This window comes from Hyla sarda, chromosome 4 (genome assembly GCF_029499605.1).
Source record: "Hyla sarda isolate aHylSar1 chromosome 4, aHylSar1.hap1, whole genome shotgun sequence".
Taxonomy (NCBI): domain Eukaryota; kingdom Metazoa; phylum Chordata; class Amphibia; order Anura; family Hylidae; genus Hyla; species Hyla sarda.
In genome coordinates, this window is record NC_079192.1 from 216,672,059 (window position 1) to 216,699,449 (window position 27,391).

The 27,391-nt window shown below is 47.7% G+C and overlaps 1 protein-coding gene across 5 annotated transcripts in view; it reads right to left on the reverse strand.

The window, feature by feature from the left end:
- RELN (reelin) overlaps nt 1-27,391 on the reverse strand; it is a 1,155,521-nt gene that overhangs the window by 685,920 nt on the left and 442,210 nt on the right. For all 5 annotated transcript variants that reach the window (XM_056573506.1, XM_056573505.1, XM_056573507.1 and 2 more), the window contains exon 5: nt 18,069-18,101. In XM_056573506.1, coding sequence (XP_056429481.1) covers nt 18,069-18,101 — 33 coding nt within the window. The remainder of the gene's footprint in view (nt 1-18,068; nt 18,102-27,391) is intronic.

Below are 27,391 nucleotides of genomic sequence, written 5' to 3' on the forward strand. Positions count from 1 at the left end.
CCGCTTTTAAAACCGCACGTTCAATGGCGTACGTGCAAAAAAATTCCAAAGTCCAAAATAGCGCATTTTTGATCACTTTTTATACCACCAAAAAAGTGAATAAAAAGTGACTAAAAGTCTGATCAGAACAAAAATGGTAGCGCTAAAAACTTCAGATCACGGCGCAAAAAATTAGCCCTCATTGCGTCCTGAACACAGAAAAATAAAAAAGTTATAGGGCTCAGAAAATGACAATTTTAAACGTATACATTTTCCTGCATGTATTTATGATTTTCTTCTGAAGTAATACAAAATCAAACCTATACAAGTAGGGAATCATTTTAACCGTATGGACCTACAGAATAAAGATAAAGTGTAATTTTTACCGAAAAATGTACTGCGTAGAAACGGAAGCCCCCAACATTTACAAAATGGCATTTTTTCTTCAAGTTTGTCGCACAATTAATTTTTTTTCCCGTTTCGCTGTGGATTTTTCGGTAAAATGACTAATGTCTCTGTAAAGTAGAATTGGTGGCGCTAAAAATAAGCCATAATACAGATTTTTAGGTGCAAAATTGAAAGGGTTATGATTTTTCAAATGCAAGGAGGAAAAAACGAAAATGCAAAAAACGTGAAATCGCTCAGTCCTTAAGGGGTTAATGGTACCCTACGAAATTTTAATAAAAAAGGTATCTCCATCACTTTTTGGGATCGAAAAACCACCTGCAAAAACGCTAAATTTAAAACCAACATGGTATTTTTCTTGGAGTTTTTGCTCTCCCATACACTCCTATGGGAGGAAAACGCCACGATTTCTGTGCAAAAAATGTCAAACTAGGTTTTGTCGGGCGTTTTAAAAAATCCAGCCCCTGAGCCCGAAATTGCTGAAAAACGCCAAAAGGATTAAAAAAACGCCAAACTGAAAAACACCAAGTGAATCTGGCCTTTTGCAGTTTACTATTGACTTCGCAGAAAAAACGCTGCGCGGGAAAATTGGCGTTTTTGCAAAAAAAAAAACAAAAAAAACAACTCAGTGGAATGGAGGGGCAAGCTGTGCATAACTAGCTTGCCCCCTGACTGGTGAGCAGTTAAGGGGTTAAGAAATATACAGGCAAGGTTTTTAGCCCCCTCCCCCGTCTGTAAAAACTTGTTGGTAACTATAGTGGTATGTCCCATGGGTGGGGGGGAAGGAGTGCACCAATCAGGGGTCTAATAGTTTCCCAGGCTTTCAGGGGCCCTCCCCTGGGTATTTATAGCTGTGGTGCCTCCCTTCCCCCTCAATCTGCCCAGGACCCGGAGTTTTGACTGCTGGCTGGTATGTGTCTTCCTTTTATTTATGGCCTGGATGGAGCAGGAGGGTGAGGGCTGGCATGCTCCCTTGTGGCTGAGCTGGCCTCCCCTCCTGTTGCACCCGAGGCGGGTTCGGGAGGCTGGCGGACCTCTCACAGTCCCGCTCTCCTACCCACTATAGTCCCTGTGAGCCCTGTCCCGCCCGTTCCTTTTGCCCTCTTCCCTGCCCGTGGCCAAAGCCCTCTCCCCTGCCTGTGCCTCTATCCCTCCCTATGGGCATGCTCCTTATGAGCATGCTCTGCTGTTTTCCTTGTCCCCCCCCCCTGTCCCCCTCCGTCTCTTTTTCATCTTTGCGGTCCCCTCCTTCCCCCCCCTCCCCTGTTCCCCTCCGTCTCCCCCCCCCCCCCCCTGGCTCTGGAGGCAGCGGCCCCTGGGGGGCTGCTGCTGTTTTAACTCCCTATGTGCAAATGGACGCTTATTAACATCCATTTGCGCTCCTTCAGATATAATGCGCGCTCACAAGGTGAGCGCGCGTTATATCCGTGGGGTCCCGGTTGCTCTTAGCAACCAGGACCCATGCTACGCCGGACATCGCCGATCGGGCAGATGTCCGGCATTACATCTTTAGACGCGGCGATCTAAGTTCATCACCGCGTCTGAAGATGTACTTTCAAGCATCCCGGCTGCTCAGTCGGGCTGACCGGGACAATCGCGATCTAATCGCGTTGTCCCGATCAGCTGGGAAGCAGCAGGAGGGTCACTTACCTGCCTCCTGCGCGCCCGCTCGTTGATTGATTGCTCCAAGTCTGAAATTCAGGCTTAATCAATCGTTGATAGCACCGATCATTGCCATGTTAATACATGGCAAGTGATCGTGTTAGGAGCAGCGTGTGCAGGGTTATGGCTCCTAAGTCAATAAAGGTCATTTAACCCTTCAATAATAAAAGTTTGGTTTGCCCCCCTTTTCCCCATCCCCCCAAAAAATTTAAAAATAAAAAAATAAATAATACAAAAAATAAATAAATATATATATATATATATATATATATGAAAATAATAATAAAAAAATAAAAAAATCGATAAATAAATAAAAGTGTATATATGTATGTATATATAGGTATAACTAAAAAAATAAATAAATAAATAAAAAAATAAAAAAATAAAATAAAAATATGTGTGTTGCAGACATGCATGTATGTGGTATCTCCTCATGCGTGCATGTCTGAGGTATAACAATATGTCGTCGTTTGAAGTGTTCCGTCTATGGCGTGCACGCAAATATAAATAAATGAATAATTCAAATAAAATAATTTTAAATTAAAAGAAATAAATAAATATTAAATTTCATTATACACGTGATATACATAATAAATAATATTGGTCATTTAATATACATATTGCATTTCTGTTTAGCATATTCGGTCAATTTTTCTACTGTATGTATTAATAAACGGCGTTCACAAAAAAAATAAAAATAAAAAAAAACAATCCGAGGAAATGGCAAGGGTACCGCGGGCTCTTTCGGATTACGGCGCAAACTATTTGAGCTCTCCTATCGTCCCCTCTCATTTACCCAGCTTCTCACTCCGCCCACGCTGGCACCTCTCCCCTTACCACACCCCCCCTGCCCACTGCATCTGCCCCCCCCCCCCATCACCTCTCCGCCCCGTGTTCCCAGATCTCCCCCCGCCCCTTCTTCCTCCTGCCTCTCCAATGCCCCCCGTGGAGGGGTAGTGAGTGTGGTGGCGGAGTGCCCGCGACCCGGCGGTCTCCGACTTGCCTTGTCCCACGCCTGCGGCGGTGGTGAAGTGATTCTTCAGCTGTTGGCTTCTCCATCTTCTGGAATTGGTGGGTGTTCTGATGCGGGGCTTGGCCCCTTCCCCGGTTAGTGTGCTTATGGCTGCGTTCTGTGCAGTGTTCGTCCTTTTGTTTCTGTGTGTATGTTGAGTTTGGTCTCTGGTTGGGAGTTGGGTACGTTTCTTCTTGGGTTCTGGCTGTAGGTCAGTGGTCTGAGCAGCCATCAGTTGAATGTGTATTGTGTGGGAGACCAGAGTTCTAATCCTGCTTTCCTCCTCTATTTCACGGTGCTTTGGTAGGGTATCATAAAAAAGTAAAAAAAAATAATTAAAAAAAAAAATGTTTTCTGCGGTGAGTGCTCTTTTGGCCTTAGACTCTGGGTGGCCGGGGTTTGGCAGACTTGGCTCCTGCGGCTTGTTCCTTTTCCTGATTCGGTGGGTGCCGCCCAGTTACGGTTTTGTTTCTTTTGGTTTTCTCCCCCTTTTGTTTGGTTAATCTCTCCGTATTTTCCCAATCTCTGGTAGGCATGAGACTTCTGTATGTCGTTTTGGGTGCTTTAGCTGATGTGTTCGGTGGGTAGGTTTCGCTTGAGTCTCTGGGGGTAGGTTCGCTTGAGTCTCTGTTTGCCTTGCCTTGTGAGTTTTTCTGTTCGTGGTGGTATTCCGGAGGGCGATTCTCCTGTGCTCTGCGCTTGTGGGGGTGTGGTTTGTTGTTCCAAGGCTGACATGCAAATTGTGAAGCGTTCCATATTTGGTGCTCGCTTCGGCAGCACATATGTTAAAATTGGAACAATACTGAGTAGATTAGCATGGCTTCCGCATGCCGCGTTGGCGTTGGTCTGCTGCTTTCCTGTGGTCAGGGTATGATTGCTTTTTCTCTGTTTTGGTTTCTTCGGGGCTCGCTAGGTGCCCTGGTCACGGTCCTTGCTGGTTTCCTGATTGTTCCACGTGGAATATGGTTCCGGGCGGAGTTTTTTCCTCTAGGTTGTCTCTGGCCGCCGAGGGTGTGTGGTATCTGTCCCCCCGCATATGTGCCCCGGGTGCACTTAGGGCTGACGTTTCGGCTGGTTGGAGTTTTTTCATGTGTCGTGCAGTGGACAGGCCTGCTTTCTGTTCCCCGTTGCAGCCCACGGGAAGCTCGCTCTGTTTCCGGATGTGGCCGGTTTGGTTGGTTTGTTGGTGTGGTTTGGTTTCCCAGTGGTGCTGCTGGGTGGTTTAGCCCTGGGTCTTGGTAGTCAGGGGGTTTTCTGCCATGCTTGGGTTTTTTTTAGCGCTTTTGCCTTGGTATTGGTTGTGGGACTTTGGGTGCTTGCTTCGGCAGCTCATGTTCTGGACTTGTAACGATACTGTGTGGGTTGGCTTGGCCCCTGCGCTTGGTAGCGCTCTAATTTGGTGTTACTTTTCTTCTTTTCTGGGGTGCTTTGAGTGATCGTGGCATGTTGTCGGTCTGACATTCGGGGAGTTGTCACTGATATTACTCTTGCGGATTTCTTCTTGTGTTCGGCTTGTTGTGCCTAGTGCTTCGCTGTTTGGAGTTACTATTTATTTTGGGGTTGTGCTCCCTGGGGTCGGTATTGGGTGTTGACGCTTTGTCTCGTTTTTCTATGGCAGTGGTTCCGGAGGTTGCTCCCTCGGGCGGAGTCGGAAGGTTTGCCTATGTGGCTGGCCCGTGGGTCATCGTGGAGTTTGGTGTGTATTTCTTGGTCCGCTTTGGTGGCTCCTGCGACTTGGTCACACTCACGGTAAGGCGTTTGCGAGTGGTTGGTGGTGTGGTGGCCGGGATGTCTACAGTGGAGGGGGGTCCCGGAGGTTCCAAATGTGTCTGTGGATAGGGGATTTGTTTTTGGTACCTGGAATGCCCTTTGTAGTAACCTTCCGGGCTCTGATGTTTATTCGTATTTCGTTTTCATATGATGTGATGACGGAGGTTGACTGCTGTGTCACCTCTCCAAGGAGGTTCGAGATTTGGGCTGTGTTCTCTGTGCATCCAAATAACATTCTTAGTACATGACGCCGGGTATCTTCACCTGTTCATGTGAATCACCTTCTATTCAAAAAAGGAGAAAACAGGTGGGTGACTTTCCCATTGTGCTGCGACCCAGTGGGGTGCGGTTGGCGCATGGCGGGGGGTAATTTTTTCTTTTCTACTTTGCGGTTGGTGGGATGTTGGTGCGTACGTAGGGGCTGGGCCCGCGAGTGGGTGGCCTTGCTGTAGGCGAACGGTTTTTCCTATCAGTTTTGGGTCACTTGGTGGCAGCTGCGGGTCGGATTTTTGGTTGTCGCTTTTGCGTCGTTTTGCTCATCTGAGGTTTGCGCTGGCTTTTTTCAGGGCTATGTGGATGGGGCACTACCTTTCTCCTCATCTGGGACTGGGGTGTCTGTTTTTTGGGTGCCTATTTTGTGCAATTTGCGACACAGTAATAAAAAAAAAAAAAAAATTATAAAAATTAAAGGCCCCCTTTTTTGTCCGAGACTGCTTCGGCGATCCAGGTAGCGCAGCTTGTGCTGCATGGGGGTCAGCGAATGACAGTTTTTTCGGGTTGTCGTCCTATTGCTTGACGGGGCGGCTGTGGGCGCCCCCCCCTTTTTCTTTTTTGCTCCACGCCCCCGATTATTGAGTTTCGATTTTTTTGTCTGTTTTGGGTTTTGCTTTTCTTTGATAGGATGGGGTGTTGTGAGTTTGAGATTTGCCCTCTTTTGTATCGGGGCCGGCGGAGATGGCTTGGTTTCCGGAGAGGGTAGCGCAGCGCGTGGGGCGCTGGCGATCTGCATGTTGCGTTGCTATTTTCGCCCAGTTTGATGTTTCCCATATGTGTTATGTTTTGCGAGTGGTTTTCCGCAAGGTGGTGCGAGTGCTGCGGCTCTCTTCGATGTATGGGTGAGTCTGAGAGATGTGTTCGCACAAGAGTTATTAAAAAAAATAAAAATAAAAAGATTAATAAATAAAATGAATGAATACAAATTTATATAAGAAATAGGTCCTGGCGGCAGGTACCTCGGTTTTCCTGGAGAGGAAACGTGTTGGGCGGTTTTCCTGGAGAGGAAATGTGTTGAGCGGATTTCCTGGAGAGGAAATGTGTTGAGCGGATTTCCTGGAGAGGAAATGTGTTGAGCGGATTTCCTGGAGAGGAAATGTGTTGAGCGGATTTCCTGGAGAGGAAATGTGTTGGGTGTGTCCGGGGGGCTGAAGTGGCCCAAGGTGTTGGCTATCCAGTATCTCTTGGGTGGGGGTTGGAGCCCAGTGTAGGGCTAACTGGTCTCCTCCGTGGCGGTAAGAAGACGGTGAAAGCGGGGTCAACCCGGGGTAGACCTCCACACAGGACAGTGTGGCAGCACCTCTCGGGTTGGCAAGAAGCCAATCGGTGTCTTTGTTACAGTTAAATTGTTATTTATATAAGTAATTTTATAAATAAAGCTGTGGCCGATCCCCACCCATAAAAAGTTGAATTCTTGTTGTGTCAGTTATTATTTAATTAATTATTGTAATAAGGGGGAGGGGTAGTTATAGCCTGCTAGGAGCTAATTGGGTCTCAACAGTCTTCCAGCCTCAAAAGGTGGTAGGGCAAAACATATCTTGCATGTAACAATCTCATGTGAATAAACCTTAAGAGCATTCTAGAAGAAGCAGATTTCTTTCTTTTTATGCCAGGGGTACGCCATGTTTGGATTGAGATGGTCCCTAGACTTCTTTGGCATAATGAACGGGACATCACAACAATCAACCATTCTAGGGTGAAGAAAACCCCAAAGAGATGTCCTTTTTAATGAGGATCTTGGATGGCGTAGTGCTACACCAAGTAAGACCTTGGCTTCTGGTAGCGGAGCACAGCCAGTTTGAAAGGTCACATTGTTGGCTCGCAGCTGGTGAGGTTGGCCCTGGAAGGGAAATAACATTGCTGTGGGAGGAAAGAAATGTGATCATGTGTTCACTTGGGTCATTTAGGTGAGTGGGGCATGGATGTGACTCCTAAGGAGGGGTACCATAAAATGGTGGTATTTTGGGTAGCTGAACCAGAATTATTTTAGCTTTTAACAATTGTTTAATAAATGCCTTGTTCTTCAAAGGGAGGATGGGGTTGGTGGGTAGAAGGAACTGCCAATGCAGAAATCATGTGAGCTTGAAAGCACTTAGAGGAGAAGTGTCAATGTGGGCAGGGATGCTAAAGGGTGCATGCACATTGCTATACATTATGTCCATTGAACCCATGAAGGAAAAAAGCAGCACCCATCCATCCACCCTCCCTTTACAGGTTATAATCTTTATATTGTGTGTGTTTTTACCTTGGTTGGTGCGTGAAAAAAAATAAATGATACAATAAAAATAAAAAAAGTCTATGGGAAATATATGTTACTGCATAACTTCCAAACTGCTGGAGATATTTCGATAATACTTGGTCACATGTTACTTATATGTCCACTTATAATATAGGATAGTTAATCTAACCCTTAACTACCCCCATTTGTGAGGGATGGGGTTTTTGTTTAAAGTCCCATGCAAATCAATGGGAAATATATGTTCTCACATAACTTCCGTACGGCTGGAGATATTTCAATACCTGGTACACATATTACAGGTTGGGATATGAGGACGGGATGGGAGGTCGAGATAGGAGGTCGGGATAGGAGGTCGAGAAAATAGGTCGGGATAGGAGGAGGGGATAGGAGGAGGGGATAGGAGGTCGGGATAGGAGGACGGGATATAGGGTTGGGATATGACAACAATACATGGGGATGGGATATGAAGTCAAAAGCTTCTTCCTTTGTTGATTTTCCTCCCCAACAAGGATGAGGAAGGAAAAAACGGGCAACACCGGGTACTCAGCTAGTTCCAAATAAATTATATATATTGATTCACAAATACAATATATTGGCTTCATAAAGTTGACATGTTTTTACTTTTTGAAGACAGAGGTCTTCAAAGCATAGCAGCAATTTTAAAAATGTTCATGAAAAATTCTAAATCTGTTAAGTTTGAACTGGATTTAAGGGGCCTTTCTATGAGAAATACCCCATAAATGACCCCATTATAGAAACTACACCCCTCAAAGTATTCAAAATGACATTAAGAAAGTTTACTAACCCTTTAAATGTTTCACAGGAATAGCGGTAAAATGGAGAAAATTCAAAATCTTCATTTTTTTTACACTCTCATGTTCTTGTAGAGCCATTTTGGGAATTTTTACAAGGGGTAAAAGGAGAGAAAGAATAGCAAAAAAAAAACCCACATGGCATACTATTTTGGAAACTACACCCCTCAAGGAATTTAATAAGAGGTACAGTGAGCCTTAACACCCCACAGGTGTTTGAAGACTTTTCATTAAAGTCAGGTGTGTTTTTTCACTAAAATGCATTTTTTCCCCAAATTTTACATTTTTACAAGGGTAATAGAAGAAATTGGGTTCCAAATTTGAGTGGGCATACCCCATGTGTGGACATCAAGTGCTCTGATGGCGCACTACAATGCTCAGAAGAGAAGGAGTCACTGTCGCGATTCGGCTAGCTGGAGGTGGATCCTCTGTGCCAGAGAGGGATTGGCATGGACCGTGTCGGTGGACCGGTTCTAAGTTGCTACTGGTATTCACCAGAGCCCGCCGCAAAGCGGGATGGTCTTGCAGCGGCGGTAGCAACCAGGTCGTATCCACCGGCAACGGCTCAACCTCTCTGACTGCTGAGATAAGCGCGGTACAAGGGAGTAGACAAGAGCAAGGTCGGACGTAGCAGAAGGTCAGGGCAGGCAGCAAGGATCGTAGTCAGGGGCAACGGCAGGAGGTCTGGAACACAGGCTAGGAACACACAAGGAAACGCTTTCACTGGCACAATGGCAACAAGATCCGGCAAGGGAGTACAGGGGAAGTGAGGTATAAGTAGGGAGTGCATAGGTGAGGATACTGATTAGGCCTGCTGCGCCAATCAGTGGCGCAGTGGCCCTTTAAATCGCAGAGACCCGGCGCACGCGCGCCCTAAGGAGTGGGGCCGCGCGCGCCGGGACAACACAGACGGGGAATGGGTCAGGTACGGGAGCCGAGATGCGCATCGCGAGCGGGCGCATCCCGCATCGCGAATCGCATCCCGGCTGGGAGTAATATCCCAGCACACCCGGTCAGCAGGTCTGACCGGGGCGCTGCGAATGAGAGAACGCTGCGAGCGCTCCGGGGAGGAGCGGGGACCCGGAGCGCTCGGCGTAACAGTCACATTTGGCTTTTGGAAAGCAAATTTTGCTGAAATGGTTTTTGGGGGCATGTCGCATTTAGGAAGCCCTATAGTACCAGAACTGCAAAAAAGAAACAAAAAAAAAAAAAACACCCACAGGTGTTTGACGACTTTTCGTTAAAGTCGGATGTGTAAATGAAATTTTTTTCACTAAAATGCAGTTTTTCCCCCTAGTTTTACATTTTTTACAAGAATAGGAAAAAATGCCCCCCAAAATTTGCAACCCCATTTCTTCGGAGTATGGAAATACCCCATATGTGGATGTTAAGTGCCCTGCGGGCGAACTACAATGCTCAGAAGAGAAGGAACGCCATTGAGCTTTTGGAGAAAGAATTTGTTTGGAATGGAAGTCAGGGGCCATGTGCGTTTACAAAGCCCCCATGGTGCCCCCATATTGGAAACTACACCCCTCACAGAATTAAATAAGGGGTGCAATGAGCCATAATACCCCACTGACATTTGACAGATTTTTGGAACAGTGAGCTGTGCAAATGAAAAGTTAAATTTTTCATTTTCACGGACCACTGTTCCAAAAATCTGTCAGACACCTGTGGGGTGTAAATGCTCACTGTACTCCTTACTACATTACAAGAGGGGTGTAGTTTCCAAAATGGGGTCACATGTGTGGGGGGGTTTCCATTATTCTGGCACCATAGGGGCTTTGTAAACACACGTGGCCTTCAATTCTGGACACATTTTCTTTCCAAAAGCCCAATGGCGCTCCTTCGCTTCTGAGCATTGTAGTTCGCCCTCAGAGCACTTAACATCCACATATGGGGTATGTTCTTACTCAGAAGAAATGGGGTTACAAATTAAGGTTTTTTTTTTTTCCTTTTTTCCCTTGTGAAAATGAAACATTTTGGTTAACTCCAGCATTTTTTTGATTTTTTTTTCATTTTCCCATCCAATTTTAACCAAAATTCATCAAACAACTGTGGGGTGTTAGGGCTCACTATATACCCCTTGTTACGTTCCGTGAGGGGTGTAGTTTCCATAATGGGGTCACACGTGGGTATTTATTTATTTATTTTTTGCAGAACCACTGTAAAATCAGCCACCCCTGTGAAAATCCCCAATTTAGGCCTCAAATGTACATAGTGCGCTCTCTCACCTCTTCATCCCCTGGGGGGTTCGGAGGGTACTGTGGCCCCCAAACCACCTCGGGCACCCTACCAGCTTGCCCCACAAGGGGGTTCCCCCATATCTAACCCCCGGCCTCCTTTGACCCCCCCAAGCTCTGATGCCTGGCTCCCGCTCGGGGGGGGGGGGGGGGGTCCCCGTCCTGGGATGGTATGCCTGGCCTGGAAATGGATCTTTCGGTCGCCCGGCACCTACCCCCGCTCCTATTGATTTTTCCCAGCTTTTATCACTCATCCCTTCTAAGGAGGACTTCTGTTCTATGGTAGCAGAATTAAAGGACGCTTGCTGGGTGGAAATAGCCTCCATGCGTCAGGATTTACAACATGTCTCTGATCGGGTCGATACTCTGGAGGGGACCCATGATTCTACCAGGGACTATGTTGCACAGCTTCGATCTGCGATGGTGGCTCAATAGGAATTCTTCTGCGACATGCACAATCACCTGGAGGACCTTGACAATCGGGGCCGTCGCCATAATATCCGTGTGCGTGGTTTGCCTGAAGCCACCCGGGACGAGGATCTTCCTGACACACTGGAAGCTATCTTTACCCTCCTCCTTGGAGAATCCCCTCCTATCCGGCTCAAATTGAACAGGGCGCATCGCGCCCTCCGCCCTAGACCCAACAATGGGCCCCCCAGAGATGTCATTTGCTATGTTAATGACTTTCGCCTTAAGGAAGCTATTATGGCCAAAGCCCACACCTCTAGGAACTTTGATTTTGATGGAACCCCTATCCAATTGTACCAAGACCTATCCTGGATAACTCTACGGAAGTGGCGTCTGCTTCAGCCGCTCCTGGCCACCCTGCGCCAACATCAAATCCCCTACCCCTGGAGCTTCCCTTTTGCTCTGCAAGCTCGAAGAGAGAGACACTCTGCTGTTCTACGTACCCACGAGTATATCCCAGCTTTTTGTTCTGCCCTGGACATTCCTGTGCCCCAAATGCTGGACTGGGGTCTCTCACCCCCTTCCCCGCCCCCTCCTGTGTGGCAACTGGTCCGTCGTAAACGGTCTAGTGGAAACAAGAAGACGGCTACTCCGGGCGGACCTGGTAGCCCTCCTGCACCCTCAGTGACTTGATCGCTGGACGCCGGCTGGTGTCCGCCTGCCGGATTTCACTTATACTATTTCCTAGTTTTGATGCCTAAGATGCCTTAATTGATGCTCCACCTCCTGTGCTACTGGGCTGAGGTGGCCCTCCTGTGTTGCGATATATGCTACCTATGGCGGTCTCTTTTTCTTTCTACTTGCTTTTGGCTATGCCTCGTGGGGTGGTCCTCACTGGGCTGGTTATGTCTTCCTAGATGGTGATCTCTCATTTCCCCAATGAGGCCTTCCCAAATGTTGTGGTGCCCTTAAGGTCCCTGGATATACTGTTGTTGAATTTGATTTTTGCCTCCTTCGTGACGTATGGGTCATTGGTTCATTCCTTGATTTTTTGTTTTTTATTTGGATGCTTGCATTATTTGTTTAGTGTTCTGTTGTTTGTCTTGTCCCCCTATTTCCTTTTGTGTACCCCCCTCCTTCCACCCTTCTTATCTCTCCTTCGCAGGCTTCTAGTGACCTCTGGGCTTTCTGGCGGCCTCCCTCCTGCCCATCTGACTGCAAGGTACCACGAACCCCTCTACTACGTGCGGGTGAGTCTACTTTCTACTTTCGCTTTCTTGCCCTCCTTTGTTCCTGATCATTGCTAAATGTGTCTCCTTGAATGTAAAGGGCCTCAAATCCCACCCTTAAAAGACGCCTTCTGCAACGGGAGTTGGTCACGCTGAAGGCTGATATTGTCTTTCTTCAGGAGACACATTTTGACAGTTCTGGCTCTTTTCTATTCCTGCATCATCTCTATCCACTTGCCTTCTCCCTGCTCAATTACGCCTAGCTACGCTGTTTCGGTGACTTATACGGCCCTCCTCCCTATATGACCTGTGGCGGATTAATCACCCCACGAATGGCTCGTTTTAATTTTATTCCCACACCCACAAGCTGCACACTCGCATAGATTACTTTTTTGGGAATTTACCTATGGTGCCCATGCTCTCATCCGCTACCCTAGACCCATCTCCTGGTCCGACCACGGTCCGCTGCTCCTGTCCTTCTCCCCTTTCTTCACCTCTCCCCGGTGCTGCCACTGGTGTCTCAACGAGTCTTTGCTTAAGTCTCCGCCGTCCCGGGACTCGATTCAGGCTGCCATAACTGAATATTTCTCCCTCAACCAGGGATCGGTCTCTTCTCAGGCAATCCTCTGGGAGGCAAATAAGTCGGTCATCCGGGGGCACTGTATCGCTCTGGGTTCCCGTTTAAAGCGTAATGCTCTGACTCGATCCCGGGAGTTGCAGACACAAATTTGCTCCCTGGAAGCGGACCTACTTCCCTCCCTTTTGATCCTGAGGCGTCTGGTGGCGGCTCGTGCTCAGATGGTCGAACTAGCAACTTCTTTATGCCAAACAAAGGTTTTATGAGAAAGGTAATAAGGCCCATTCACTACTGGCCAAATGTTTAAGGGACCGAGCTGCCGCCCAGATGCCCTCGGCATTGAAGGAATCTTCGGGTGCTCTTCACCATCATCCGGATGCTATCTCTTGTCTTTTTACGGACTACTATTCTAAACTTTACTCCCTCCCTTCTCAACTCCCCTCTGACCCCGGGGAACAGGAAGCCTTATTGGATTCCTTTCTTTTGGAATGCCACATTCCCTCTCTTATTCCTGCTGATTGGGCTGCCCATAATGCTCCGATCTCGCTGAAGGAGGTGACGGAAGTGCTCAAATCATTGCCCGCCTGGCGTTCCCTGGGACCCGATGGGTTCACTTTTCTTTATTACAAAACTTTCTCCGCTTTGCATCTTCCTCATCTTGTGTCGCTTTTCAATTCTTTCCTGGGGGGAGAGGGGATCCCGCAGTCCTTTTTGCACTCCCTACTTACCCTGATACCTAAACCTGGGAAAGATCCTCATGACTGCTCCAGCTATCGGCCTATTGCCCTGTTGAATACTGACCTTAAGTTGTTTTCCAAAGTTTTAGCGACTCGCCTTAGTTGTCTCCTCCCATCACTGGTTCATAAGGACCAGGTAGGATTCATCCCGTGCAGGCAGGGGGGTGACAACACCAGGCGGGTGATTGATTTAATAGACTTGGTCAATCGAAGGGCTGAATGGGCCGTTGTCCTCAGCTTAGATGCTGAGAAGGCCTTTTATGTTTGCTACTCTTAATAAATTTGGGATCTCGGGCGCTTTCTCACTTCACTGTGGGGCCTTTATTCCTCTCCCACAGCTTCACTCAAGCTTCCGCATGCCTCCTCTCCCTCCTTCCCTATTCGCAACGGTACCAGGCAGGGTTGTCCGCTGTCCCCTCTGATCTTTGCCTTATGTATTGAACCCCTAGCTGCTATGATCCGGGGATCAGCGGACATCTCGGGGTTACTCTTCATGACAGGGAATTAAAAATTTTCCTCTTTGCTGATGATGTCTTCCTTACTCTCACTAATCCTATCCTTCCTCTGCCTAACCTCTACCGGGTCTTGTACACCTATGGCACTGTCTCCGGTTACAAAGTCAACCTCTCTAAAACTGAAATTCTACCTTTAAACCGCCCTCCTTCCCTATCAGCTCAGCTTAGGGCTAACTACTCTTTCCGGTTGTCCTCCTTGGCAATTACTTATCTTGGTGTCCGTCTTACCTCTAGCTATGCGTCTCTATACTCTACTAACTTTACTCCCTTATTTCAGCAGTTGCGCACGCTCATGGACAAATGGCATTCTCAATAGATTTCTTTTTTCTGCCGTATAGCGGCGGTGAAGATTACTATTCTCCCAAAATTGCTTTACTTTTTTGAGACCCTCACTGTTAGGGTGACGCTGGCCGCCCTTAGGGCCTTTCAGTCCGCTATTTTCTGTTTTATATGGCATGGCAAAAGACACCGCCTTTCGATGTCGGTTATGCTTGCGAGTAGGGATAGGGGGGTCTGTCGGTTCCGGATATCACTAAGTTTTGTTGGGCTGCCCATCTGCGCCATTTAGCTGCGTGGGCAACGTACCATGCCTATAGTCGCTGGATAGAGCTGGAAAAATTATGATTGGCCCCGACCCATCCCAATATATTCCTTTGGAGCCGCTTCCCCCTGTCATCTGTCCCGGGCCCCTGGGTGGGTCCTATGGCCTTTTCATGATATAATTGGGGGTATTGCTCTAGGAAGTTCCAGCTCTCTTCCCGTGTGTCCCTTTGCAATCTTTCCTTTATCATCCGCCTTTCCCTCCAGGACTTACATCTCCCATGGTTAGAGAATGGGGGGGGGGGGGGGGGTAAGGAGCTTTTCTGCTGGGCGGATCTGTTTAGCCCCCTCACTACGCTGCTTCCTTTCGAGGATTTAGCCTCTCGCTTTGGTCTTCCCTCCTCTGAAGGGCTTCATTATCTTCAACTTAAACACTTTATGATGTTGACCCTTGGGTCCTACGAGGTTTCTCTACCGTCGGCTTTTGAGCGGCTCTGCCGCTCGTGGCCGCGAGCGAAGGGTCTGCTCTCTGACATTTACTCAATTATTATAGCATCGCCGGATGGGGGTGCCCCATCACACCGATATATGAGCCGTTGGGAGGAGGCATTGAACACCACTATCACTCTTCCTCAGTGGCAAATTATTTAGGAGAGGGCGTCTAAGGCTTCTATATGTACTGCCTATAAAGAGACACAATTTAAGATGTTGATGGGCTGGTATTACACCCCTGTTTTGTTGAACACTTTAAACTCTAATATCCCGCCCCAATGTTGGCGATGTGGAGTGGGGCTGGGGATGGTTTTCCATATATTTTGGTCTTGCCCTTTGATTACGCATTATTGGGCTATGGTGAGACGATTGGTAGAAGAGGTGACAGGGGCGGGGGTCCCTTTAGACTCTTTGGTGTATTTGTTATTCCTCTCCTGTAAATCTCTCCCTAAGAAGCCCTTTAAAGGAGAACTCCGGAATATAAAAATTGTCGCCCATACTGCCGGCAGTAAAAAAATAAAGATGTACATATCTTCCTCCGTTCCCCCGGGGCCTCCGGTAACCAGCTCCGGTCTCCGCCGTGATCCACTTCCTGGTTGCCAGTGGTTGGATGAATCATACTGCGCTCAGCCAATCACCAGCCGCAGCGAAGTCAGATTCGGCCGGCGATAGGCTGAACGGCAGTGTGAAGACGCTTCAGGACACAAAATCCTTCACTACACCGGCACCTGTTGTCACACTGCTCAGCCTGTCGCCGGCCGAGTCGGGACTTCACTGCGGCCGGTGATTGGCTGAGCGCAGTAAGACTCTCCGACCACCGGCAACCAGGAAATGGATCACGGCGAAGGCCGGAGCCGGTTACCGAAGGCCCAGGGGGAGCGGAGGAAGGTATGTACATCTTTATTTTTTTACTGCCGGCAGTATGGGCGACAATTTTTATGTTCTGGAGTTCTCCTTTAAGCTCTTCATGCACATGGTCTTATCAGCCAAAACTCTGATTGCCAAACACTGGAAGTCTCCCCTCCCCCCTTCTGAATTAGATCTGATGGGTAGAATTCGGGAGATCAGATCTTTAGAGTCCCTTACTGCCTCTGAGTTAGATCTCATGGGTAGAATTCGGGAGATCAGATCTTTAGAGTCCCTTACTGCCTCACTCAACAATACTCAGGCCCTCTTTCTCTCTGTCTGGGAGCCCAGGGACAGGTTTGTGAGCCGTCAACCTCCTTAGCTTTCTTTCTCCTCCCTACTCCCCCCCCCCCATGACCTTACCTCCCCCTCCCCTCTCTCTGTCTTGTGAACCCTTTCTTGGTTGTGCGTGTTGTGCGTGTACTTGTTTGTTTTTGTCTGTCTGGCCTTGTGGTGTTTTGTCCTATTCATGAACCCGTTGGGTGACTCTCCTGGACCGCTCTGGGAGCTCCCTCTTCCCTTTGTTATGCTTAACTTATTGCTTGACAATGTTTTTGCTTGATTGGACATTGTACTGTTATTGCATTTCATTTTCTGTTTGTACCTTCTGTCTGGAAATGCTGGGAGTTGTTGTTTTGCAACAGCTGGAGGCTCAGTTTTGGAAACACTGCCGTACAAGATGTTTTTCATTTTTATTGGGGGGGGGAGGGAAGGGAAGGGGGGGGGGCAGTGGAAGTCCCGATCATGTATATGTAGTGTTTTAACCTTTATTTTGTGTTAGTGTAGTGTAGTGTTTTTAGGGTACATTCACACGGGCGGGGGTTTCCCATTAGGAGTTTAAGCTGTGGCGGAAAATTTGCCGCAGCTCAAACTTGAAGCAGGAAACTCACTCACTTGGACACGTCTCGACTCCGACTAGTCATGTCACTGACATTCTCCTGCGCAGCTCCTTGGTGCAACGTGCCTCCAGTGTGTCCCTTGTCAGTCCCGGCGCCACAGCCGCTTTAGAATTGTGAGTGACCAGCGGCAGGCAGCAGCACAGCATTGGGTAGGTGGAAGCACAGCGACACACGTTTTTTCCCTAGGGGAGAAAATCTGGGGCAACAAAGTGCTGCCCCTAAAAAGTGATGCCTGGGCCCATGGCCCCACCGGGACTCATGGTAGGGCGGGCCCTGATCTATTAAAACCTCTATTTGGTAACATTACATTTCATAAAAAATGATTAAAAAGTCATATGCGCAGAATTGGTACCAAATAAAAATTACAGTCCATGGCACAAAAAATGAGCCCCTAACATATATATGTTATTCTATGCTGTGCCTCAGGCAGGCTCTGGTGCACTGGTGCTGCAGGCAGGGACGCGTCTCGACTCTCGGCCACTGACACAGACGAATCCTGTGCGGCTCCTCAGCGCAACGTGCCTCGAGTGCGTCCCTTGTCATTCCCGGCGCCGCAACCTCTTTAGAATAGTGAGTGACCAGGGGTGGGCAGGCAGCAGCGCAGCGGTGGGCAGTTGGCAGCACAGCGGCATGCATGTTTTTTCCCCCAGGGGAAAATGAAATCTGAGGCAACAAAGTGCCGCCCCTGATACCGCCTGGGACAATGGCCCCACCGGGACCCATTGTAGGGCCGGCCCTGGTCTGAACTATTAAAACATAATTATCCCCCAAACAAACAAACAAACCCAAATTCCAATATTGTTGATTTTTGGTAACATTACACGTCAGAAAAAATGGAATAAAAAACTGATTAAAATGTCATATATGCACATAAGTGGTACCAAATAAAAATTACAGTCCATGGCACAAAAAAATGTGTACAGTCCACCCCCCCCCCCCCCCCAAAAAAAAAAAAAAATATATATATATATATATATATATATATATATATGTTATTCTATGCTATAAAGAAATAATAGCACTTTGAAGGGACAAGCACACTGCAGTGTCCTTTCCTTTACCATACAGCAACAGGAGCATTACGAGGGAAAAACAAAGTGGCAACTTGATCACAATACATTTTGTCCTATAATTTTTTTGTTAAATGTGAATTACTATAGTGCTTTGACAGAGGATAAATTGCTATAATGTACAAAACTTACGGACTGATGAGAAGTAAGTTCAACATACAAATGCCTGACTATAAGATCTTAAATGAACATTATGTAAAAAAAACTATTTGAATATAATTCCTAGACAAAAGCAAACGTTAGTAAGTAATCTGACAACAGTGCAGTTCTATCATCATTCTAATAGCAACTAATACTTACCTAAATTTGGGCGCACAGGTGCTTCTGTTGGAGCTAAAAACAAAAAACAAAAACACATGCTTAGTACAAATGTACAGGCCAGTAGACAGTGTTCTTAAATTTTTTTGTGTACTGAGCAGCATGACTGTATAGACTTGTTTTAGTTTAATGAGTTTGTTCATCTGTAGTTGTGGTTTAATCAGTATTTGTTTACGTATATACTTGAGTATAAGCCGACACGAATATAAGCTGAGGACCCTAATTTCACCCCGAAAACCCAGGAAAAGTTATTGACTCGACTATAAACCTAGGGTGGGAAATACATCATCCCCCCCATGTCATCATCCCCCCCTGTCAACATCCAGACCCCCATCATTAACATCCCCGTCATCATCACCCTGTCATCATCCCCCCCTTCATCATCACCACCTGTCAATCCAGTGGTCTTCAACCTGCGGACCTCCAGATGTTGCAAAACTACAACTCTCAGCATGCTCGGAGTTGTGGTTTTGAAACATCTGGAGGTCCGCAGGTTGAAGGCCACTGCGGCCTTCGTCATCATCCAGACCCCCCCCCCCCTTAGTTTTCTACTCACCTCTCCTCGGTGGGAAGGAAGGGTGAGCTGGTCGGGGCCATCTATGCTGCAGGGACCGTCCGGTGGGGAGGGTTAGTCATTCCAGGCTGTCCATCTTCACCGGGGGGCTTCTCCACTCCGGCCCCGGACTAGTGACGTTGCCTTGACGATGACGCACACGGACATTCATGCGCAGGTACGAATGTCCCTGTTCGTCGTTGTCAAGGCAACGTCACTAGTCTGGGGCCGGGAGTGGAGAAGAGGGTCCCCCCCGGTGAAGATGGACAGCCCGGAACGACTAACTCTCCCCACCGGACGGTCCCTGCAGCATAGATGGCCCGGACCGGCTCACCCTTTCTTCCCATCGAGGGGAGGTGAGTAGAAAACTAAAGGGGGGGGGCTGGATGATGACGAAGGCCGCAGTGGTCTTCAACCTGAGGACCTCCAGATCTTTCAAAACTGAAAATCGCAGCATGCCCAGACAGCCGATGGCTGTCCGGGCATGCTGAGAGTTGTAGTTTTGCAACATCTAGAGGTCCGTAGGTTGAAGACCACTGAACAGGCGGAGAGTTCACTCGAGTATAAGCCGAGGGGGGTGTTTTCAGCACGAAAAATCGTGCTGAAAAGCTTGGCTTATACTCGAGTATATATGGTATATAAACTGATTAATACCCCTGTGGAAGTTCAGGTAAATGATATATACAAATTTTGCAGCACTTTGTAGTTCCATTTTACAGAAGCTTTCACTTTGACCTGAGTGAGTCTAAGTGGTCCAAATGAATGACTTGGCAGTAGATGGGGGCCAAAATTAAAATAGGCTACACTTCTTGGGGCCGCAGGGTATATTTTATTTCAACTCATGTAGTTAAACTGTAGGGCACGTTAAGGAAAATACTAGGGCTGGGTGGTATACCGGTTCATACCGAAATTTTTGTGCTGCACGATATGTATTTTTCCCATATTGCAATACTGGTTGGGCCCCTCCCCCTTGGGAATGAATGCATTATCAGCCCAGCGCTGCGTCGTCCCCACATCGGGGAACTAATCATATGTTACCCGCCAGCGCTGTTCTGCTCCCCCCCCCAAATCATGTTATCCGCGAGCGCTGTTCTGTTCCCCCCCAATTAATTATCAGCCCAGCGGGGTACTACTCACATATGTCACCCGCAAGCACTGCCCTCCTCTTCTTTGTTGCGGGCCGCCGGTGTTGGAAATCTATACTGTACACCAGTTTTCTCCAACCTGCGGACCTCCAGATGTTGCAAAACTACAACTTCCAGCATGCCCGGACAGCCAACAGCTGTCCTGGCATGCTGGAAGTTGTAGTTTTACAACAGCTGGAGGTCTGCAGGTTTGAGACCACTGCTGTACGCTGTATCCCTATGCCCGGGCTGCACAAGATAAACAAAATAAACTTTAACTTACCTACGTCGGCCTCACGCTGTTCCTGGGGACTGGAACGTCTGAGAGCCGTCAGCCTATCACCGGCCGCAGCGATGTCCCGCCCCGGCAAGTGATAGGCTGAGCCCACTGTCATGTAAGAAGTCGGCTTTATTTTCTTTATCTTTTGCATCCCGGGCATAGGGATACAGCGTACAGCAATGGTTTCAAACCTGCGGACCTCCAGCTGTTGCAAAACTACAACTCCCAGCATGCCAGGACAGCCGTTGGCTGTCCGGGCATGCTGGGAGTTGTAGTTTTGCAACCTCTGGAGGTCCGCAGGTTGTAGACCACTGGCGTACAGTATAGAGTTCCAGTGCCAGCGGCCCGCAACAAAGAGGAGGAGGGCAGTGCTTGAGGGTGACATGTGTGAGTAGTACCCCGCTGGGCTGATAATTAATTGGGGGGGAGCAGAACAGCGCTGGTGGGTAACATGATTTGGGGGGGGGGGCTAGCAGAACAGCGCTGGTGGGTAACATGATTTGGGGGGGGAGCAGAACAGCGCTGGCAGGTAACATGATTTGGGGGGGGGGCTAGCAGAACAGCGCTGACGGGTAACATGATTTGGGGGGGTTGAAAGAAATACTGTTATATACAGTGGAACCGCCATAAGTTACAAAAATACCGTGATACACATATTTGGTCATAACGCCCAGCTCTAGTAAATACTCTGCACTGCTGTATGACTGCACTCATTGGGGGAAGATTTATCAAAACCTGTACAGAGGAAAAGTTGAACAGTTGCCCATAGCAACCAATCAGATTCCTTCTTTTATTTTTAAAAAGGCCTCTGAAAAAAAAAAAGCGATCTGATTGGTTGCTATGGGCAACTATTCAGCTTTTCTCTGCAAAGGATTTGATAAATCTCCCACATTGACGGCACTGCTGTATATACCCATTCTCTGACAATACTGCTATATGGCTGCACACACAGACTAAACTGCTGTATGACTGAATATACTGATCACAATGCTATATGGCATTACTCACTGTCCTCACTGCTGTACTGCTGCACAGCTGTATAGCAGTACTCACTGATTGCAGTGTTATATGGTGGCATTCACTAACAGAACTGCTATATAGTGGAACTTACTGACTTTGCTGCTGTATGTTGGCATTTATTGTATTGGTGTATGGGACACAATCAGCACATACGTCTTCTTTATGACTAACTACACTGTCCCTGAAAACATAAATTTAGTTTGGTAATTTAACAGTTAACTATCATGGCCTGCTTATTTGGCTGCACATGGGGTCTACTGACTTCACTCTTTATTTGACCGGGATCACTTCACTAAGGTCAGAGGTGCAACAAGGGCAGGGATAGCGGATGTTCATGTAGCTGATGTTGGCTGCCCCTGCCTTCAATGTCAAGAAAGTTCCTAGAGTCATCCTTGACATTAATGGGTGGGGATGGCTGATGTCAGCTTTGTGTGCATTTGCTATTCCTTACCTCGCAGCACAGATGGCCACAAAGATATAATTTGTTAGCCTCAATGTCAAGGAAAGTCCTAGTGTAGTCACAAGACTAGGAGCTTCCTTGACATAACAGCACAATTTCTATCAAAAAAGAAGGTACAGCTTGCACTGCTAGTCCTTACTTAGTGATTGCCAAAAATTCTGTTTTGTTAAAACAAGCGCATATACAGCAGTTCAGAAGACTCTATAATGCAGGACGATGGACCACCCAAAGAAATTCTTCTATAATATAATAAACCACACAATATATTCAAATCTTTTTAAATAATTGAAATTCCAAGACCAAGGCCCCACCTCTGCTGCATCAGTAACCCATATATTGCCTAACGGACACAGACTGGAGTTGACTGATGCACGAGTACACACTACACACCCGTCACCCGGGCTTCACAATCCACCCCAAAAAAACGCTAAATTTTATCGAAATTGTCGGACAAAATACCTTTTTTTAAAAAAAAACAAGCGCATATACAGCAGTTCAGAAGACTCTATAATGCAGGATGGTGGACCACCGAAAGACATTCTTCTCAAAAGTATAAACCACACAATGTTTGAAATTTGGTTAAAAAAATTATTACATGTGTGTAAGTGCATCTGTCTCCAAAAAATCAGATGGCAAAAGGATTCTATTCACCAAAAATGATTAAGCAGAGTTAATCCCTCTCCATCAAATTATTTTTTTCATTAAAAAATCACACGCAACAAGCGTTCCGTTGTGTAACATTCAATTTTATTACTGATAAAATTACCAGTAAACTTAACAATAACACTACCCAAGAGTGTTTAATTACCCCATACATTGCACCAGGAGCAGTCAGGAGTAGGCCACAGCAGTACCCAAGAGGCTTTAATAACACCTTACCTTGCCCGATCAATTACGAGATCGAGCAATAACAGGTGTGTTATGGCCTCAGATGTCCTGGGCCGCACTAGCGCTCCACTGAACGGATTAGCGTCTCTCTATCTTTCAAGGACAGGTGCGTGTTGCACACTGAAACCAGTTCGTGATAGGGATCTGTGATTGCAATTATTTCATCTTAAAACGAGGAATTACCAGTAAGTGAGGGTCATAAGCTGGCGTTTATAAAGTCCCTGCCCTTTGTACACATCGCCCGTCGCTATAAGCGATTGGATTAGTTAGTGAGTTGGCTAGTGAGGTCCTCGGATCGGCCCAGGCGGGGTAGGAGAAGGCCCTGGCAGAGCTCCGAGAATTTAACGATCATTGTTGAAATTTGCATTAAGCATGTATTTAGCTACTGCTAAACAGCCAAAAATTTAAGGCCCAAGGCCAGAGGCACCAGGGAGGCAAGTAGTTCCTGAAAGACACAGAATGAGTCTGGAGCATGCATTTGCAGTACCCAAGATGTTTTCATAACCCCTTACATTTAAAGATCAATGTTCACATTTGCATTAAGCATGTATTTAGCTACTGCTAAACTTCAAAAAATTATAGGCCCAAAGCCAGAAGCTTCAGTTTTCCCCATATTAGGAGCATAGTTGTCCCCCAGAGTAGGCAGCATAGATGTCACCCAGATTAGGCAGCATAGATGTCCCCCAGATTAGAGCATACTTGTCCCCCAGATTAGGCAGCATAGATGTCCCCCAGAATAGGCATAGTTGTCCCCCAATCAGTGTGGGCCGGTCAGAGCCAATCAAAGGGCCGTATGTGTCAAGCGGGCCGTACAATCCCCAGGTCTGCCCCAGAGGGTTTCATAACCAACCACAATAGAGAAAATGTTGTAGGAGCATGGTCAATCTACTCAGACCCATCTGTCATTGGTGGCTGGAAATCTTGGCTGATCCATCCCTGATTCATCTTGACAAACCTCAGTCTCTCCACATTTTTAATGGACAGACGAGTTCGCCTTGGGGTGACTATGGCCCCGGCCACACTAAACACCCGCTCTGATGGCACACTACTGGCCGGGCAGGACAGCTTTTCCAGGGCAAACTCCGCTAGTTGCGGCCATAAATCGAGTTTGGCTGCCCAGAAGTCCAGCGGATCTTCAACGGTTGTTGGCAGGGTCATGTCGAGGTAAGCCATCACCTGCTGGTTCAGGTCCTGCTCCATGTCCACCTGCTGCTGATGAGTAGCTTCACTATGCGGCTGAAGGAAGCTACTCATCAGCGACTGTAGACTCAGGCTGCTGCTGATTGAGCCGGTACTGCTCCTGCCACCCCTCCCCTCCCCAGCAGCCGTGGCAGTGGAAGGTGAGCGCAGAGGGCCCCCCGAGTCAGACCTGCGAGTGGATGGACCATGTGGCCGATAGGCATCGGCCAACCGACTACGTAGGAGCTCCCTGAAGTAGGTCAGTTTGTCCTCCCTCTCAGTGGGTGTAAAAAAGGCCCCCATTCTGGGCCGGTAGCGAGGGTCTAATAAGGTGGAGATCCAGAAGTCATCGCGCTGATGAATTTTGACAATTCGGGGGTCATTACGCAAGCAACTCAGCATGCATCGTGCCATTTGTGACAGTGACTCACTGAGACTACCTGCCTCCATCTCCATTGCATACTGCCACGGTGTGTCTGGGTCCTCTGTCTCGCCTCCCTCGTAATAACCCTCCAGCTCCTCTGGCTGCTCCTGCTCCTCCCCTCCTGTCCAATGACCAGAAACACCGGCCATCTCATCCACCGTAAACTGTGCTCCGCTCTGCCCCTCATCATCCTCCTCCAATTCATCCCCCACAGGACTCATGTAGCCTTCTGATGTAGGCGCAAGATCTCCATTGCCGTGACTAGCCATGTTTTCAATCATTTTTTTGAGTAAATGTAGGAGTGAAATTACGTCGTCATGGCGTAATTTGAGCGACTAACAAAAAATGTGGCTTCCTCAAAGGGCCTCAGCAAACGGCAGGTGTCACGTATGAGCTGCCACTCGTTCACATTGAAGTTACACAGGGGAGTACTCCTATCTGCTTGTATCATCAAAAAATCCGTGATGGCTTTTCTTTGTTCGTATAGTCTGTCCAACATATGGAGGGTGGAATTCCAACATGTGGCAACGTCACAAATGAGACTATGTTGTGGGATACCGTTCTGACGCTGCAGCTCAAGCAAAGTGTGCTTGGCGGTGTACGAGTGGCTGAAGTGCATGCACAGTTTCCTTGCCATTGTCAGGACGTCTTGCAAATGGGGTGAAGACTTGGATGTGCAGTGGAGGCCGAGGACATGGGGGAGGAGGAGGCGCACACTGTAAAAGGACCAACTGCCTGGGAGCGAGAGCGTGGAGGAGGAAGCGGTGTGACCTGTCCAAGTTGCTGCTGTGGCTGTGCAGGAACAACATTTACCCAGTGGGCCGTAAAAGACATGTATTGTCCCTGCCCGTAGTTACAGCTCCACACGTCGGTGCTGCCGTGCACTTTTGAACACACCGACAGGCTCAAGGACTGGCTCACCTTCTCTTGTACAAACTTATGCAGGGCTGGTACTGCCTTCTTCGCAAAGAAATGACGGCTTGGGACTCTCCACCTCGGCTCGGCACAAGCCATCAATTCCCTGAAAGCTGCAGAGTCCACCGGTTGGAAAGGGAGGGACTGCAACACCAGCAACTTGGACAGGAGCACATTCAACTTCTGTGCCGTTGGATGAGTGGGCGCATACTGTTGTCTCTTGGACATGGCTTCGCCGATCGATTGCTGGCGGAATGGCTGACTATGAGCAGAGGAAGCAGGAGCGCAAGAAGGATGGTTTGACACAATGCTCCCTTTGGCTGAGGTGGTGAGCCTTGGCTGGATGACGGAGGGAACGGATGGCCACTGGATGATGCGGCAGGCTGGACCCCTACCTCGGAGCCACGGTTATCCCAGGCCACTTTATGGTGGCGAATCATGTGTTGACGCAGGGCCGTGGTGCCGAGATTGGGACCCTGGCCACGATTCACTTTCTGCCCACAGATTTTTGCATGTGACTACGCTAAGGTCCTCCGGATTCTTTATGAAGAACAACCACACCGCAGAGTAGCTGATTTTCCCACCCGTAGTTCGCACTATTTCACTGCTATTGGCGCCGTCTCCGGGAACCCCTGTTCCACTACCTCCTTGAATGGTAGCTTGCCGTGAAGCAGGTGGTCTCCGCCTGGCACGTTTGGCTCCTGAATTTCCACTACTGCCACCACCACGCTGATTGCCAACCGTGCTACCGCCTTGCTGCCTCATAGACAAAGAGCAAATCTCTTCTCCTGATGATGATGAAGCCCAGGCTTCGGCACCCGGCTCCCAATTGCGATCGGCTTCATCATCATCAAAAGATGTGTGCACGTCACTGATGTCCTCCTCGTGTTCCACAACAGTGTCTGCCTCAGGACCCTGAGCAATTGAAACACCGCCTCCCACGTCACTCTCCGCATTACTACTTGGCCGCCTTGCGGAGCAAGGGACGCATGTCTCCTCACATTCTTGGCTGCCCATTAGATGCTGACTGTCCTCTATTACATCGTCCTCGCTAAATAGTGGAGCTGAACCCAAAGCATGAGATACTTCTTTGGGAGAGGGAACAGCATAGGACAAAGGCAATGGGATTACAGGGACTGCTCCCAGGCCATGCCAACTGAGGGTTGTGTCTGAGGAACCCACCGACTCTTGACTGGGGTTGTCAGATGTCGCTTGTGATGATGGGGATGAGTGTGCAAACCAATTGACGAGGAGAGATGGGTCGATGACACGACCGCTGGGTGTTAACGGGAGCTCAGGCCTATTGCTGCGACTCCTGCTGCCACTTGCCCCAAGTCTGCTGCCAACTCTGCCTGACGTATGTAGGCCTCTGCCCCTTCTCTGTGCACGTCCTGGCACTTCCCTGCCTGACATACTTAGTGCGTTTATGAGGGTATAGAACAGCAGCAGGCGATTACTTACGGCTGTCCTTTCAAAGTATATAGGCCCTAGACAGAATAACAGTTACTAAATAGTACACTCCTTTGTTGTATGTATGCCCTTTGCAATGATGAGCGCACTGTTAAGCGTATTTATACGCACAAAAAAACTCTTTTTTTGTTGTATACACCAGCCAGTGTATACTAATGTGTGGAATAGCACTGAATTTAGCACTGAGACAGAAATACAGGTACTAAATAGTACACTACTTGGTTGTATGTATGCCCTTTGCAATGATGAGCGCACTGTTAAGCGTATTTGTACGCAGGAAAAACTTTTTTTTTTCTTTAATACACCGTGTGGTATAACAGTTAATTTAGCACAGAGACAGAAAAAAAGGTGGTATATGGTACACTATTTGCTTGAATTTAGGCCCTTTGCAATGATAAGGCCACTGAAAAAGAGTATTTTTACGCAGGAAAACCTTTTTTTTCTTTAATACACCGTCAGGTATATAACATGTGGTATAACACTTAATTTTGCACAGAGACAGAAAAAAAGGTAGTATATGGTACGCTATTTGCTTGCATTTAGGCCCTTTGCAATGATAAGGCCACTGTTAAGCGTATCTTTACTCAGGAAAAAAAAATGTTTCTTTAATACACCGGCAGGTGTATAACGTGTGGTATAACACTGAATTTAGCACAGAGACAGAGTAACAGGTGAAAAATGGTAAAAAGGCACTAAAGTTCACACTAATATGACTTATTTCTGAACAGCAGCAGGACCCAACAGTGCAGCACCACCAAAAAAAAAAATCCAGGGATTAAACCCTAAATTGCACTCTGTCACACAATTCTGAGCAGCAGAAGATTTGTGGAGAAAAAAAACCTCAATAGAGCAGAAAAATGAGGAGATGAAATGCTTCAGAAAGTTCAGGCAGCTTGGAGATCTGTATGAGGCAGCTGACAGCTATCTGCCCCTCTCTGCTGCAATGCTCAATAACGTGAATAGGAGGTTTAGCTATCAATGATCCTTCTCAG